General features: G+C 39.2%; 1 protein-coding gene across 1 annotated transcript; it reads left to right on the top strand.

Annotated features, from left to right (window-relative positions):
- Positions 1-60: 60 nt before the first annotated feature.
- On the top strand, positions 61-4,616 carry PDE12 (phosphodiesterase 12). The gene is made up of 3 exons (XM_014868725.3): positions 61-1,743; positions 3,284-3,362; positions 3,867-4,616. Exons 1-3 carry the CDS (start codon positions 436-438, stop codon positions 4,307-4,309), a joined length of 1,830 nt encoding a protein of 609 aa, XP_014724211.1. The 5' UTR covers positions 61-435; the 3' UTR covers positions 4,310-4,616.
- The last annotated feature ends 12,331 nt before the right edge of the window (positions 4,617-16,947 follow it).

Genomic DNA, 16,947 nt, shown 5'->3' with positions numbered 1-16,947 from the left:
GAATAACACAGGCAGGTAGCACGGTCCACGCAGGCAGCCCGCCTTCTTCCAGGCAGCGGAACCCGTGACACCGCCTCAGCCACTTCCGGCTTGGAGCACCTTCCCTTCCGCTCCCTAACTGCGCTTTCGATAAAACCCTTGCGTCTCATATTTCCCTCTGGCACTTCTATCTTCTTAATTTCCCCTCTTTGCGACTCTAGTTGAAAATAAAAATTTCTCTGGGAAGGATTGGAGATAGGCGTGGCTATGGGAAAAAGGAGCAGGTAAGCGGGTGGCGAAAGTGCGTGGCGGAAGCACCGTGCGCTTTCTCCTCGCCGGCCGGAAGTCGTGGGACTGAATGGGTCCCGGAGCCGGCGGCTGCGGCTCCTCTGTCTCCTCCTGACGCTTGGTGGCCGCTCGGCCGCCGGTGTCGTCTGCCGCTGGGTTACCAGGTTCATGTGGAGGCTCCCAGGCGCCCGCGCCGCGCTTCGTGGGGTCCGCACGGCGGTGGAGCGGCACAGTCGGGCCGAGGCGGCGACGGAGACCGGGACGGGCGCGATGGAGCGCGCTGTAGTGCGCTGTGTGCCCTCGGAGCCTAAGCTAAGCCTGTCGTTCGCGCTAGCCGACGGCAGCCACAAGAACATGCAGCGCGACCAGAGCGAGCCGCTGGGTCGGGTCCTCAGCCGAATCGCTACCAACGCCCTCAAAGGCCACGCTAAGGCGGCCGCCGCCAAGAAGAGCAGGAAGAACCGGCCAAACGCAAGCGGCGGCGTGGCCTGTGCGGGGCCTGGATCCGAGCCGGCTGCAGCCTGCGAGCCGGTGGTGAAGCTGTACTACCGGGAGGAGGCAGTGGCTGAAGACGTGCTCAATGTGGACGCCTGGCAGGATGGCGCGGTGCTGCAGATTGGCGACGTCAAATACAAGGTGGAGCGCAACCCGCCCGCCTTCACCGAGCTGCAGTTGCCACGCTACATCATGGCCGGCTTCCCGGTGTGCCCCAAGCTCAGCCTGGAATTTGGAGATCCCGCCAGCTCCCTCTTCCGCTGGTACAAGGAAGCCAAACCCGGAGCGGCGGAGCCTGAGGGCGGGGGCCCCTCGTCATTGTCTCCCTCTTCTTCCTCTCCTGGTTGGACGGAGACGGGTGTGGACGAGCGCGTCTACACGCCGTCCAATGCCGACATCGGGCTACGGCTCAAGCTTCATTGCACCCCAGGCAATGGGCAGCGCTTTGGGCCGAGCCGAGAGTTGGAAAGTGTGTGTCTAGTGGAGGCCGGGCCCGGCACCTGCACCTTTGACCACCGGCATCTCTACACCAAGAAGGTGACGGACGACGCTCTCATCCGCACTGTCTCCTACAACATCCTGGCCGACACGTACGCCCAGACTGAGTTCTCCCGGACGGTCCTGTACCCGTACTGTGCCCCTTACGCTTTGGAGCTCGACTACCGCCAGAACCTCATCCAGAAGGAACTCACGGGCTACAATGCCGACCTCATCTGTTTGCAAGAGGTTGACCGCAGCGTGTTTACAGACAGTTTGGTGCCGGCCCTCGAGGCCTTTGGGCTGGAGGGCGTGTTTAGAATCAAGCAGCACGAGGGCCTGGCCACTTTCTACCGAAAGTCCAAGTTCAGCCTCCTTAGCCAGCATGACATTTCTTTCCATGAAGCCCTGGAGTCCGACCCGCTTCACAAAGAACTACTGGAGAAACTAGTTTTGTACCCATCGGCGCAGGAGAGGGTGCTCCAGAGATCATCTGTCCTTCAGGTAAAGTGGCTGCGCCAGTATCTTCACATACTTGTCCATTTCTAGGGCCCTGGAAGGAGAGGGGGGTGGGATGCTTGTTTTTCTTCCCTGAGGAAGATTCAGCCTGAGTTAACATCATGCCAGTCTTCCTCTATGTTTTAGTATGTGGCCCACCAGCACAGCATGGCTGCTTTCAGAGCGGTGTATGTCCCCGCCTGAGAACTGAACCAGGCCTCCAAAGCCCAGCGCGCTGAGTTTAACCACTAGGCCACCTAGGCTGGCCCTGTCTTCAGCACAAAGTTTATCTTTCATTCATTCTTTGAGAAAATACTTACTGAACATCTCCACTGTGGCAGGCATGCTGCAGGTTGCCTTGAACAAAGCAAACAGGAACTTTCATAGTGCTTACAATCTAGTGGGAGAGACATGCTAAATACAAGAATAATAGTAATATCTAATTTTTTTTACTACTTGCCAAGCACTGTTTGACACATTTTAAAATATCTAAATTTAAGTGTCTGGCATGTTTTACTAGGTGCTATTATTTTAATTTTTGGCTCATAGTAATCCTGCTATCCCCGTTTTATAGATGTCATTCTTCCCATTTTATAAATGGGGAAATGGTCAAGTTTACTTTTCCAGGTTCACACAAGTGTGGAGCCAGGATTCTTACCCAGTTAGTTATATATTCCATCATCACTGGACAGGGTGTTAAATGCTACTTAGCTTAAGCTATTTTAAGCTATCTTAGTTTTTAAAAACATGTTCATTGTGTGTTTGTCCAGAGTTTTTAGGTAATTGGTTTTGTTTATAGTAAGAAGAGCAGCTACCATTTTTTTGAGCACCTGCTGTGTTTCATACACTTCTGTGTAAGCTCATTTAATTGAATCCACACAGCAGTCCCCCTTGAGGTGGGTGATATTGTCTCTTTTTACCAATGAGGAAGCTGATTTAGAAAAAAAAGTCTCTCTCTCCAGGTCCCACTGCTGTAAATGGTAGAGTGAATATTCCAGCCTAGACCTGCCTCAATCCGAAGCCTGTGCTTGCTTATCCACGTGAAAATACTGTCTCTGACGTTAGTGTTGTCATCTAGAATGTCTTCTTTTCATGTATCTGTATATGTTGGGTTGTTATTAAAACATGTTCAGGGGGCTGGCCCCGTGGCCGAGTGGTTAAGTTTGTGCTCCACTTTGGCGGCCCAGGGTTTTGCCTGTTCCGATCCTGGGTGAGGACCTGGCACCGCTGGTCAAGCCATGCTGAAGTGGTGTCCCACATAGCGGAACTAGAAGGACTTGCAACTAGCATATACAACTATGTACTGGGGGGCTTTGGGAAGAAGAAGAAAAAAAAAAAGAGATTGGCAATAGATGTTAGCTCAGGGCCAATCTTTAAAAAACAAAAACAAAACTGTTACACTAAGTCCTATTCATGTATATTCTAAAACTTAGAACAAAGGTAAATTTCATAATTGCAATCCTACTTTATCAGTAAGGGAAGGAAAAAAGCATTCAGGAGACTGGCAGATAGCAACTGAACTCATGGCACTTTCTGTTTATTTTAGGTTTCAGTTCTTCAGTCGAGACAGGACTCTTCTAAAAAGATATGTGTTGCTAATACCCATCTCTACTGGCATCCCAAAGGTAGGTTTTATTGGTTTTCACAAGTGACTTAAACATAACTTAAAGTCAGTAAAGCCGTTTTACACTAACGTGTCTCTTTTTTCTTTCAGTCATAATTGACATAGGGCACTGTACAAGCTTAAGGTTGACAGCATAATGACTTGACTTACAGATATTGGGAAATGATTACCACGGAAAGTTTAGTTAACATCCATTACCTCAAACAGATACCAAAACAAAAAGAAATTTTTTCCTTGTGATGAGAACTTGTAGATTTACTTTCTTAACAACTTTCCAATATACCATACAGCAGTGTTAACTATAGTCATCATGTTGTGCATTACATCCCAATATTTATTTATAACTGGAAGTTTTACCTTTTGACCACCTTCCTCCAATTCCCCCTCACACGCACAAATATATATCTTGAATGTCACCTGGATACTATAGTTTGTGAGTTTATTTATTTTTTTACTTAAAAGCAACTTTAAGAAGTACTTACATTAATGTTTGTTCTTTTCATAGGTGGGTACATTCGTCTCATTCAAATGGCAGTAGCCTTGGCTCACATTAGACATGTCTCATGTGATCTGTATCCTGGCATACCAGTTATATTTTGTGGGGACTTTAATAGTACCCCATCAACGGGAATGTATCATTTTGTCATCAATGGCAACATTCCAGAGGATCATGAAGACTGGGCTTCCAATGGGGAAGAAGAACGATGCAACATGTCTCTTGCCCATTTCTTCAAACTGAAAAGTGCTTGTGGTGAACCTGCTTACACGAATTATGTTGGTGGCTTTCACGGATGTCTGGATTACATTTTCATTGACTTAAATGCTTTAGAGGTTGAACAGGTGATTCCCTTACCTAGTCACGAAGAAGTTACCACCCACCAGGCCTTACCCAGTGTTTCCCATCCCTCTGATCACATAGCACTTGTATGTGATTTAAAATGGAAGTAGATTTGTGTTTAATGGAATTTGTCAGTTTTAGTAGGAAACTTCATATGAATCAAAGCTTCTGTGTAACCTTCAAAGAGGAAAACTAGAGACTAAGGTAAAGTGATCCTAACCTACTAGTTATGTTCCAGTGTCTTCATTACATGACTGTTTATAATGTTTGCATAATAGAGTTCTCTACCCTTTTTTTCCCCTACACTTGGAGGAAAAACAAATATATTTATGACTGGCAGGAAGAACGTTGAATTATTGTGTATGTTTTATAAGTACTTTTTTTTTAGCTAGTAATTAAGAATTTTGTAAAAAACAATTTGAATGATGCTGTAGTTTTTCTATCATAACACACATTTCAAATTGAATCATGTTTATATAATTAGGGGAAAATGCATACACGTTAAGGTGAGAGGCTGAAGTTCCAACACATGGAAGGCTGACATTAGGGTCTACTTCTACCTCAATTTGCTTAGTAATTTAATAGACCTTTCGGAGCTTTAACAGAAGTTTAAAATATACCATCATCCATTGTTATTGCTTCTCGTTTTTCATTTTTCAATTAATATAAGGTATTTTCATTCACTTATTTTTAGGATTTTAGTTTTTCATGATGTTACAAATGGACATATTTGTATTGTCATTCTTATTGCAGCTCATTTTAACTTTTAGGATGTAAGCACAATTTCGTATTCAAAGTGAATAGCAACATAGTCAACTTGATCCCATTGTCTTTAATTACTCTTGCCCATGAAAAATGTTCATAAATCAACAGGGTATTTGACCATATGATAGAGAATAAAGCACAATGTGTTACTTTATGAGAAACTGCGTACTGATATGGGCTTGAAATTTTGGATTTACCATTGAGCATTTCTATGCTAGCAATATTTTCAAAATTGTTGGTTTTTATAAATAGGAGAAAGAGGAGTAGTGGAGCTTTTGACATAAACTGTTCTTTTTGTAGACTTGAGCTTTATAGTTTGAGTTACAGGAAAACATTGTATATATAATTTATATACTGTAAAAATTTAAATATGAAGCCAAACTTTTTAAAATTAGAAGTTAAAGAGTTACTGATTAGTGTCCTACCCAGCAAGTTTTTCTGACTCACTTGTCACCATACCTTATTTGCAATGCTTTAGCTGTTGCTTTTTTGATGTTCAGGATAGCCATAATGTTATGTCATACTTCTGCATTTCATTTAATTTCTAGCTTAGATATTAAAAGCCTACCCACTTCAAGAAGAGTTCTGATTTTCCAGTCATAAGAGCCTTTGTTCCAATTCTTTAATCTCTAAACCCAATGCTGTAAGATCTTTTCTCGTTTGATAAAGTAGCCTTTACTTTCATATTCTGCTCACTATCCAATGTATTTTTAACTCTTAGTTTAGTAAGTTTGAGACTGAGAGGCTTTTACCTGTACTTCAGATTGAACCTTGAAGTACTTAAGAGTACTTGACGGGAAAAATTAAGGTGACACTTTCTTGGGATCTTGTTTAGAAAAGGCTGTAAATGAAAAATTGATGCTACCGAGTTGTGCCTTCCTAAATAACATTTTTTAAAGTTTTTTTTGTTTTTTGTTTTTTGTTTTTTTTGGTGAGGAAGATTGGCCCTGAACTAACATCTGTTGTCAATCTTCTTCTTTTTGCTTGAGGAAGATTGTCACTGAGCTACCATCTGTGCCACCCTTCCTCTGTTTTGTACGTGGAACACCGCCATAGCATGGCTTGATGAGTAGTGCATAGGTCCATGCTCAAGATCTGAACCTGTGAACCCCAGGCCACCAAAGCAGAGTGTGCAGACTTAAGCGCTACACCACCAGGCCAGCTCCTTTAAAGTGTTTTAACATCAGTTACAAATGCATAAATAATATATTAAAGCCAGAATCTCATTCTTTTGAAAAATATGTATTTTTTTCTTCCTTTTTAAAATTTGGTTTTGGTCTGCTTTCAAAAAAAATGTTGACAGGACTCTTGAGAGAAAACAAAAAGTTCCTAAGCAAAAAGTTGAGAAACATCTTGAAAGAAAAACTTGTAACATGACATACTCACTCATGAGAAAAACATACAGGTCCTATATTTGCTGACTAAACTGATCAGATTGTATAGAGGCATTTCAGAATATTAGAAATAGAATATTATTGTGAAGTGCCATATACTCTGGTAAATCTCCATTGCAGTCATGTACCGCTTAATGAGTTTTGGTCAACAATGGACCACATATAGGACTGGTCCCACAAGGTTAGTACCATACAGCCTAGGTGTACAGTAGGCTATACCGTCTAGGTTTGTGTAAGTATATTCCGTGATATTCACACAATGACAAAATCACCCAACAAAGCATTTCTCAGAACATCCCTGTCATTAAGCGATACATGACTGTATACAAACATGTCAGTATGATTGGAGTCCAAAGGTAGGGGACACTAAGAAAATTGTATAAATAGCATACCAAAATTTCCTTGTTTCCATGAGTCAGAATAAGTGTTATTGAAAAATGTTTAAATGTTTAAAGCCATCTGTGTAGTTGAATTTTTCTATTACATTTGGATTTTTTAGTACATTTAATTTTAATAAAACATGGAAAGTTTAGCAGCTCTTTCTATGGTGAATGACATTTTATGATGTCACAAGTTCTTACTGTAGAAATTAACATTCCAAAATTTTATATCATTGATTATAAACAACTAAGAATGTTATGGAACATACATTATCCTATTAAATAAACTCCTCTTGCACAGTTGCCACTATAGACATATACACAGGTAGTACATAATTCATTAGCAAACAAATCATTTCTGGCTATAATGTGATGTTCTTTAAAATTCTGAATACTACAATCAGTTGTTTCAAATTTATAGGAATTTCATTGGGTGATGACTTTTTCTGTGAGAACTGAGGCCTGATATCACTAGAAAGCGGTGGTTTCAGTCCCGAGGTCCATCTTCGAGGGACATAATACAAGGGGAGCGGGTCCAGAGAAGACTGCTGTGGGAAGGTCTCCCTGGCGGAAACTGACACCGTTAGATCTCTTACTCTCCGGCTATAAAATACAGGCAGAGATTCTCTGCAAACTAATATGACTGAGACAAAACCAAAACCCATATACATAATGAAAGGTAAAAGTTTGCACTCTTAGTTTATCACAAGACCCACATGACAACTCAATAGAGGAAATCTTTCCTCTAAAAAATTATAGCAATGCTAATTTTCTAAACATAATTCAAAAGCATTTCAATGTTTTGAAAATTTTATTATTTTGCTCAATATAGTACTAGAAGGAAACATCTAGATTTTATTTGGGGAGAAGAAAATTTTAAGAGCTTTAATTGATTTGGGTAATCAAATTCTGTGGTCCCACTTTATGAGAAGGGACATGCTTTAACTTATTGAAGATTTTGGAGCTGTATTAATTTGGGTGACTTTTTTAGCGCTAACTTCAGAGTAACTGTACTACACTCTGAAATGAGAATACCAAAGCATTTTTTAAATTGAAGTGAAATTCACATACGGTTAACCATTTTAAAGTGTATGATTCTCTTGCGTTTAGTCATTCACAATGCTGTGCAACTATCATCTCTAACTAGTTCCAAAGCATTTTCATCACCCCAGAAGGAAACCACATACTCATTAAGCAGCCACCCCCCATTCCCTCCTCCCCTCCAGCCCCTGGCGACTACTCATCTGCTTTCCGCCTCACTGGATTTCCCTATTCTGAATATTTCATATAAATGGAATCATATAATATATGACCTTTTATGTGTGGCTTCTTTCACTTAGCACAATGTTTTTAAGGCTCATGCATGTCGTATGTATCAAGACTTCATTCCTTTGTATGGCTGAATAATGTTCCATTGTATGGTTATACCACATTTTGTTGATCCAATTGGGTATTTGGGTTGTTTGCACCTTTTGGCTATTGTGAATGCTGCTGCTGTGAACATTCATGTACAAGCTTTTGTTTGAACACCTGTTCTCAATTCTTTTGGTTGTATACCTAGGGGTGGATTCTTGGGCCATATGGCAATTCTGTTTACCTTTTTTGAGAAACTGCCAAAATGTTTTCCACAGCAGCTGCACCAGTTTACATTCCACCAGCAATGTATGAGAGAGTTCAAGTTTCTCTACATCCTCACCAACTTATTTTTTTTATTATTATTATTATAGTCATCCAAGTGGGTGTGAAGTGGTATCTCTACCGAAGTGTTTTTATTTTTGTTTTTGTTTTAGGAAGATTAGCCCTGAGCTAACGTCTGCTGCCGATACTCCTCTTTGTGCTGAGAAAGGCTGGCCCTGAGCTAACATCTGTGCCCATCTTCATCTACTTTATATACGGGACGGCTGCCACAGGAGCGGTGCCATGTCCACACCCGGGATCCAAACCAGCGAACCCCGGGCCGCCAAAGCGTAATGTGTGCACTTAACCACTGCGCCACCGGGCCAGCCCCTACCAATGCATTTTTAACTTGTTTAGTCTAGTTATGTTGCAGTCATGAACTAGATTATTCACAATGGATTACCCAATCTCCTTTATTTTTTTCTAGAGAGCTCATCTTCAGCAATTCCTTCTTATTTTTACAAGCTTGTGTCAAGTTGGAAAGGTCAGTCTCATTGCTTCTTTTGAAGAGATTTGGGAAGAAAAACATTGCAAAAAGTACCAAAGCCCTGGATTGTAAATAAATTGGACAGAATAAGAAGCCTATCAAAATAGTCACTTTAAAAATGTGCATCTAGGGGCTGGCCTGGTGGCGCAGTGGTTAAGTGCGCACGTTCTGTTTCGGTGGCCTGGAGTTCGCTGGTTCGCATCCCAGGTGCGGACATGGCCCAATTAGCAAGCCATGCTGTGGTAGGTGTCCCACATATTGAGGAAGATGGGCATGGATGTTAGCTCAGGGCCAGTCTTCCTTAGCAAAAAGAGGAAGATTGGCAGCAGATGTTAGCTCAGGGCTAATCTTCCTCAAAAAAATAAAAAATAAATTTTTTAAAAATGTACGTCTACTTTAGCGATTTGTTTCAGAGATTGAACTTGCTTATTAACGTTGGCTTTTTAAATGGCTTAGCCATGGCTCCACTATTACCTACCACTTTTTAAATTCCAGTTTAGGTACAGAGTAGCAGACAGCAAGAATGCCTAAATACTCCTTCCTGAGAAACTGAGATAGCTGTGGCTGAAGATAACTTACCAAGTTATAATGCATAATTGTAAAAAAAAAAAAAGGACTCAACTCTGCTTATTAAAAATGTTAGGTTTTGGGGCTGGCCCTGTGGCCGAGTGGTTGAGTTCCCGCGCTCTGCTGCAGGTGGCCCAGTGTTTCGTCGGTTCGGATCCTGGGCGCGGACATGGCACTGCTCGTCGGACCACGCTGAGGCAGCGTCCCGCATGCCACAACTAGAGGAACCCACAAAGAAGAATACACAACTATGTACTGGGGGCTTTGGGGAGAAAAAGGAAAAAATAAAATCTTTAAAAAAAAAAAAAAAAAAAAAAAAAAAAAAAAAAAAAAAAAAAAATGTTAGGTTTTGGAAAGAAAACCTTAAAATCAAGATTAGCTTTAAAAATACTTTAAAAAACCATTGTTAATATAATATTAAAAATTATAATATGGAAAAAATTATTTTCAAGTTGGCCATCTTCACAGTGTATTGAATCATATTGAAGCCAGTTGCTATGATTAACATTTTATATATGTGATAAAGTAACTTTTAAGTTGTAGACCTTAAAAATACTCAATCTTAGTTCAGTTAGCTGATGCCACCCTCAATATAAATAGGAGCTACCAGCTGGATTCATTCTGCTATGAAGACAAACTCTACGTTGTCAAAATCCCTGTCCATATTGTCAGTGTTAGGTTTTTACAATTTTCAATTTCTTTGAGAAACTTCACTAAAAACAGACTGAATCATTCATCTCCATCTTCTGTCCATTTTGTGTTGTCAAAGGGTTTATATAATGCCATCAATTTTGCCCAGTAAATCACTTTGATGATGTACTAGTGTTGCTAATGTACATCTCCTTACTGTATTGAAGTATTCCGAGTTTGCATTTTTGCTGGTTTCATTTGTATTCTTTCTATAATTGAAAATGGTTCACTAGGGAATTGGATAGGCTTTATTTAGTTGGATTCTTTTAATATTGGATGAACAATATACACTTTGTAAAAAGAAATTTATTGCATATAATCTTTATTTTCCCTGTGGAATAGTTTGGAGAAATGGTGTATCCAGGGATAAAAATAATTTAGAAATAAAACTGGCCTTCCTCAGAGAAGCTAGGTTAAGTATAGTGTTTTGGGTATCTTAAACCAAAGAATATTTCTGCTGAAGCTGCAGAATTTTTAAGTATTGTAAATAATGGAATTACATTACCCCTTTTTTGTCCTTTTATTACATACCTAAAGAAATCTGGTTTTTGCATTCTGGTTTTTGACCTTTTTCTTCATCCTAAATGAAAGAATCCCATGATACTTTGGTTCTTCAATCCAAAATAGATCTTTATTCTCTTTAAGGGCTTTTTGTGCATGTCAAATCTACTTACAAGGACCATCCCCCCAGAAGAAACCCCATACTCATTAGTCACTCTCCATTCCCCCTCCCCCCTCAGCTTCTGGCAACCACTTATCAACTTTTTGTCTCTATGGATTTGCCTATTCTGGACATTTCATATAAATGGAGTCATACAACCATGTAGTCTTTTGTGACTAGCTTCTTTCACTTAGTATGTTAAGGTTCTTCCATGTTGTAGTATGTAACAGTATTTCATTCCTTTTTATGATGAATAATATTCCATTGTATGGACACACTACCACATGTATCCATTTATCAGTTGATAATGATTTAATCAGTTGACATTAGGATTGCTTCCACTTATTAGCTTCTAAGAATGCTGTTGTACATTGGTGTACAAGTTTCTGAGTGGACACAGGTTTCCACTTCTCTTGGGCATATATCTAGGAGTAGAGTTGCTGGGTCCTATGGAAAATGTTTAACCTTTTAAGGAACTGCCAGACTGTTACCCAAAGTAGTTGCACCATTTTGCATTCCCACCAGCATTCTCCACATCATCACCAACACTTACCATCTTTTTGATTACAGCTAGCCTAGTGTGAAGTGGCATCTCACTGTGGTTTTGATTTGCATTTCCCTGGTGGATAATGATGTTAAGCAGCTTTTTATGTACTTATTGGCCATTTGTCTATCTTTGGAGCTTACTTTTTAAACTGAGTTGTCTTTCTATTGTTGAGTACCCACCGTTTTTAAACATCATCATCCCTCACCCTCTTCAGGGCTATCCAGGAGGCAAACCTTTCTCAGTCTGTGCTTCGTACATCCCTACTGAATGGCACTCAACCCAGCCTAAAAAAGAACCACTGCCACCAAACTACTGGTTAATTCCTGAGAGCCAGCTCCCTGCCTGCAGATGGCAGTGCTCAGCCCCACACCACCAAGTGAGTACTCAAATGCCCAGTGTAATCGAAAGCATACCATAGAACAGTGCAGAAATCCCCAAAACAAGGTCAGTAAGGCACCTGACTCCACTGTCTGGAAACACGAAGGACCTTGCAAGCATCTACTATCTAGCACAGCTGCCTTAATTATTCTGTACCTGAGTCCAGACTGTTGCTTTTGCTATTCATTTTTCAGTTACTAGAATATAATCACTTAGACATTTTATACGGTTTGTAGAAATAATTTTAAGATAAAGGGGTATTTGCCTAAAAGTAACACAGTAAGAAACAAAAGCAGCCAAGTGACCTTCCAGTAGTCACAATTTCCTTTAAGTTAGGCACCTGAATATAATGTCACAACATATATGCTAGAAGAAATTTATCAAGAATATACTTGAGCTTAAATCACGCTCAGGAGTAATTTTAGAGCCAAGTCCTAATCAATTCCATGTTTATATTAATATCCTAGCCTTTAAATTTAAATATTTAATTACCTTAATGAGATTAAGAATGCAAAGCTAGTATTTCATTCCTAATATTTTCCTAAAAATAACTAAGCCAATAAAATTTTTAAAATGCTGAAAGAAGCCAGAGGAAAAAAAAACCTTACCTAAAGAGGAGCAAAGATAATTACATTTGACGTCTCAGAAACCATGCAAACAAGAGTGAAGTGACATATTTAAAATATTGAGAGAAAAAGACCCCCCCCCACCAACCTAGAATTCTGTACCCTGCAAAATTATCTTTCAAAAGTGAAAGAGAAATAAAGACTCTCAAACAAAAGTTGAGGGAATGTTGCCAGAACTGTCCTTGAAAGAAATGTTAAGTTCTTTAAAGAGAGGGAAAACAACACAAGTCAGAAACTTAGATCTACATATAGAAAGGAAGGGCATCAAAGAAGGATTAAGTAAACGGGTAATAAAAACTTTAATCTAACATAGTTTGTTCAAAAGAATAGCAACAGTGTATTTAACTATGTATACTTATGTATATTTATATGCTTAAGTGAATGACTGCAATAATACAAGGAACCGGAAGGATTAGAATTACTTTGTTGTTACAAGGTACTCACACTACCCATGAAACATACAGTGGTTTGAAAGTGAACTCGGATTAGTTGTAAATGTGTATCACAAACTCCAGGGCAACCACTAATCACTTTAAATGTCAACGGTCTGAATGCACCAATTATAAGACACTGTCAGATGGCTCAAAAAACAAGACCCAACTATATATTGTCTACAAAAAGCCCACTTTAACTGTAAATATAAAGACATATATAGATTAAAAGTAAATGGTTTTCAAGAGAATGAGAAGACAAGCCAAAGACTGGAAGGAAGTATCTGCAAAAGACTTATCTGATGAACAACTGTTATCCAAAATAGACAAAGAACTATTCAAACTCCACAATAAGAAAGCCCAAGTAAAAATGGGCCAAAGACCTAAACCTCACCAAAGATACACAGATGGCAAATAAGCATATGAAAAGATACTTATCATATGTCACCAGGAAAACACACAACGAGATACCACTACACACCTATCAGAATGGCCCAAATCCAGAACACTGACACCACCAAATGCTGGTATGTGGAGCAATGGGAACTCTCACTCATTGCTGCTGAGAACACAAAATGGTACAGCCACTTTGCAAGACAGTTTGGTGGTTTCTTACAAGACTAAACATACTCGTACCATACAATCTAGCAATCGTGCTCCTTGGTATTTACCCAAAGCAGTTGAAACTTTCTGTCCATAGAATTATAGCTCCTTTATTCACAACTGCCAAAACTTGGAAGCAACCAAGATGTCCTTGAGTAGGTAAAGGGATAAACAAACTGTGGTACACGAGCTATTAAGCCATGAAAAGACATGGAGGAACCTTAAATTCATATTATTAAGTAAAAGAAGGGCTGGCCTGGTGGCACAGCAGTTAAGTTCACACATTCCACTTTGGTGGCCCCGGGTTTGCCAGTTCAGATCCCTGGTGTGGAGATGGCACCACTTGTCAAGCCATGCTGTGGTAGGTGTCCCACATAGAAAGTAGAGGAAGATGGGCATGGATGTTAGCTCAGGGCCAGTCTTCCTCAGCAAAAATAGGAGGAATGGCAGCAGATGTTAGCTCAGGGCTAATCTTCCTCAAAAAAAAAAAAAGTGAAAGCAACCCATCTGAAAAGGCTACATACTGTATGATTTCCAGTATATAACATCCTGGGAAAAGCAAAACTATGGAAGCAATGAAAAGATCAGTGTTTACCACGGTTTAAGGGTGAGGGAAGGGATGAATGGGTGGAGCAAAGGATTTTTAGGGAAGTGAAAATACTCTATGTACTATAATGATGAATACATATCATTATACTTTGTCCAAACTCATAGAATGTACAACATCAAGAGTGAACCCTAATGTAAACTATGGATTTGGGGTGACTACGTCAATATAGGTTCATCAAGTGTAAGAAATGTACCACTTTGTTGGGGGATGTTGATAATGAGGGATGTTACGCATGTGTAGGGGCAGGGAGGTATATGGGAAATCTCTGTACCTTTCAACAGAGCTTCAAACATGCGGTGAGGCAAAAGCTGACAGAATCACAAGGAGAAATAATCCACTATAGCTGGAGACTTCAATACCCCTCTATCAAAATGGACTGACCCAGCAGGCGGACAATCAGTACAGACATAGTTGAAATCAACATCACCAACAATCAACTGGATATGATTGATGTCTATAGACTACTTCATCCACAACAGCAGAATACACATTCTTCTCAAGCTCACATGGAACATTCACCAAGACAGACCACATTCTGGGCCATAAAACACACCCTGAAAATTTAAAATAGAAATCATACAGTCTGCTCTAACACCACAATGTAATTAGTCATCAGCCATATGATTTTTCAGTCAATGACAAACCGCATATACAATGGTCCCATAAGATTAGTACCATATAACCCAGGTTTGCAGTAAGCCATAGCATCTAGGTTTGTCTAAGTACACTCTATGATTTTGTTTGTACAACAAAATCACCTAATGAAGCATTTCTCAGAACATATCCCCGTCATTAAGGGAAGCATGACTGTATACGAGAAGTCAGCAGAAAGATAGCTGGAAAACCCCCAACACTTGAGATTAACACACTTCTAAATAATACAAGTCAAAAAAAGAAATCTTAGAGAAACTTAAAAGTATTTTGAACTAAATGAAAATAAAAACACAACTTATCAAAATTTGTGGAATGTAGTTAAAGAAATACTTAGAGGGAAATTTATAACATTGAATTCATATATTAGAAAAGATTTAAAACCAATCATCTAAGCCTCCACCTTAGGAAACTTGAAAAAGAGGAGCAAATTAAATCCAAAGCAAGAAGAGAAAAAATAAAACTTAGAGCAGAAATCAATGATATTAAAAACAAGAAATCAATAGAGAAAATCAACTAAACTAAAAGCTGGTTCTTTGAAAAGATGAATAAAATTGATAAGCCTCTAGCCAGACTTTAAGAAAGAGAGGATACAAATTACTAATATCAGAAATGAAAGTGGGGACATGGCTACAGATATCATGGATTTTAAGACAGTCTGATTCCAGTAAATGATCTGGAAGTTATTACTACTACATAGAAGCTAATTCTGTACATATGCTAAAGAAAAGTCTCAACGAATGAGACACTAATATTCTGGAAAATTAAGATAACATTTTACTTAAGTTTTATTTTTAATAGAGAATATAGATAAGGTAAAGGGGGAAAAAACCCATGGAAATAGAAATACGTAACAAAATAGCAATAAATTACATCACAGAAAAGCAAATGAATGCTAAGTTAGACAAAAGACAATGGGGAACATTATGAAACAACAACAACAAAAGCTTACTGGAAAAAGGGAGAGAAACCAGACAATGGCTCTATCCTCAACTCTGATGCTGAGGGGAACCACAATTCCTCTACAGTTTCTCTATTAACATACTTAGCAATTATTTGACAGAATACTTCTTAATCTAGGGATATAATCAACTGTTCTGTATAATAGGGGAGGTCACAGAGACCTCTTATTGATTGACCAACACTAGGTTTAACATTTGTGTTAACAGTAAGCATTCTTGATAGTGTCAAGTATTTCATAAGAGTACTGAACATGTCAATCAATCAGGAGAGTGACAGTGATTTTATGTTTGCATTGCTTGCAAAGAATGTTAAAACAGGGAAAGGATTCTAGGGGTTACCTCTAAATTTATACTTTTCCCCAAAGCATTTACTCACTTCTATTTGAAAAAAAACAGGAACTTCTCAATTTGACTTTAAAAAAACTACCACCACTAGGACTGAAGAAAAAGTAATTTCTTGGGGGTAAAAAACATGCCAAGTTGCCAAGTTAATGCTTAAAAAAAAAGGATTAAGAAATCCTGCAAATCTTTTTTTTAACCTATTTAGTGAAAATCAGGCAATTTTAGTTTCTTAATGTAGTCACTCCCAACAATGGTACTAAGAGCTGCCTCAGGTCACAAGTAAGATTATATGGATTCTCTTTACGCCCTCTTCAGAGCCCATGAAGGCACCTTTGATTTACCTGATTTAGTTTTTTAAATGAACACAACAGTGGTAATTTAACTAGGACCCTAACACTGAACCTACTGAAGTCTTATATCTCCTAGTTGAACCCCATAAAAACCACACATACTATTCTGTATCTTAGTTTTATCCAACAAGAAGTGAGACCTTTCTTATTTGAAGGGAAGAAAGGAGAATTCATCCAGTGGGCGAGGAAAGGTGCACTGACATCAAATGACACAAGTTAAACACACCTGTTTAGTAACCTGTTTGACAATCATCAACTACTTAATTCCAATTTCCTTTCACTTGATCCAGTAGTGTCTGTTTTTACAATTCAAAAACATCCCTTATTTTAAAAGCATTAGTTTTGAAAATTTTAATCCACAAATTTATCTCAATCCATACAAGCAATTAAGAATCATAAAAAAGCAAGGTTTATAAAATACATAAAACATTATAGACAAAAACTAAGATACTCATAAGACTGTCCAGCTGAGTCTCTAATAACTTAATAGATATAATTCATGAGGTATATACCTTTACTGCCTTACTGAGAATTAGTCACCTGCAGCTTTCAGCAGAAGTTCTGAAATTTGTGAAACTAAAAAGAAAAGTACTTGTGAATTTTATTCTTCTATGTAGGAGAGCACAT

The sequence above is a fragment of the Equus asinus genome, chromosome 21 (genome assembly GCF_041296235.1).
Source record: "Equus asinus isolate D_3611 breed Donkey chromosome 21, EquAss-T2T_v2, whole genome shotgun sequence".
NCBI classification, from domain to species: Eukaryota; Metazoa; Chordata; class Mammalia; order Perissodactyla; family Equidae; genus Equus; species Equus asinus.
The sequence above is the reverse complement of the archived record's forward strand: the minus strand, read 5'-3'. Positions and strand labels throughout refer to the sequence as shown.

Excerpts from the sequence above, each read along its gene's own strand:
- PDE12 (XM_014868725.3), top strand. The coding sequence starts at position 436 with ATGTGGAGGCTCCCAGGCGCCCGCGCCGCGCTTCGTGGGGTCCGCACG. Across the intron at positions 1,744-3,283 it reads AGAGATCATCTGTCCTTCAG|GTTTCAGTTCTTCAGTCGAG; the intron begins GTAAAGTGGCTG and ends TGTTTATTTTAG. Across the intron at positions 3,363-3,866 it reads TCTCTACTGGCATCCCAAAG|GTGGGTACATTCGTCTCATT; the intron begins GTAGGTTTTATT and ends TTCTTTTCATAG.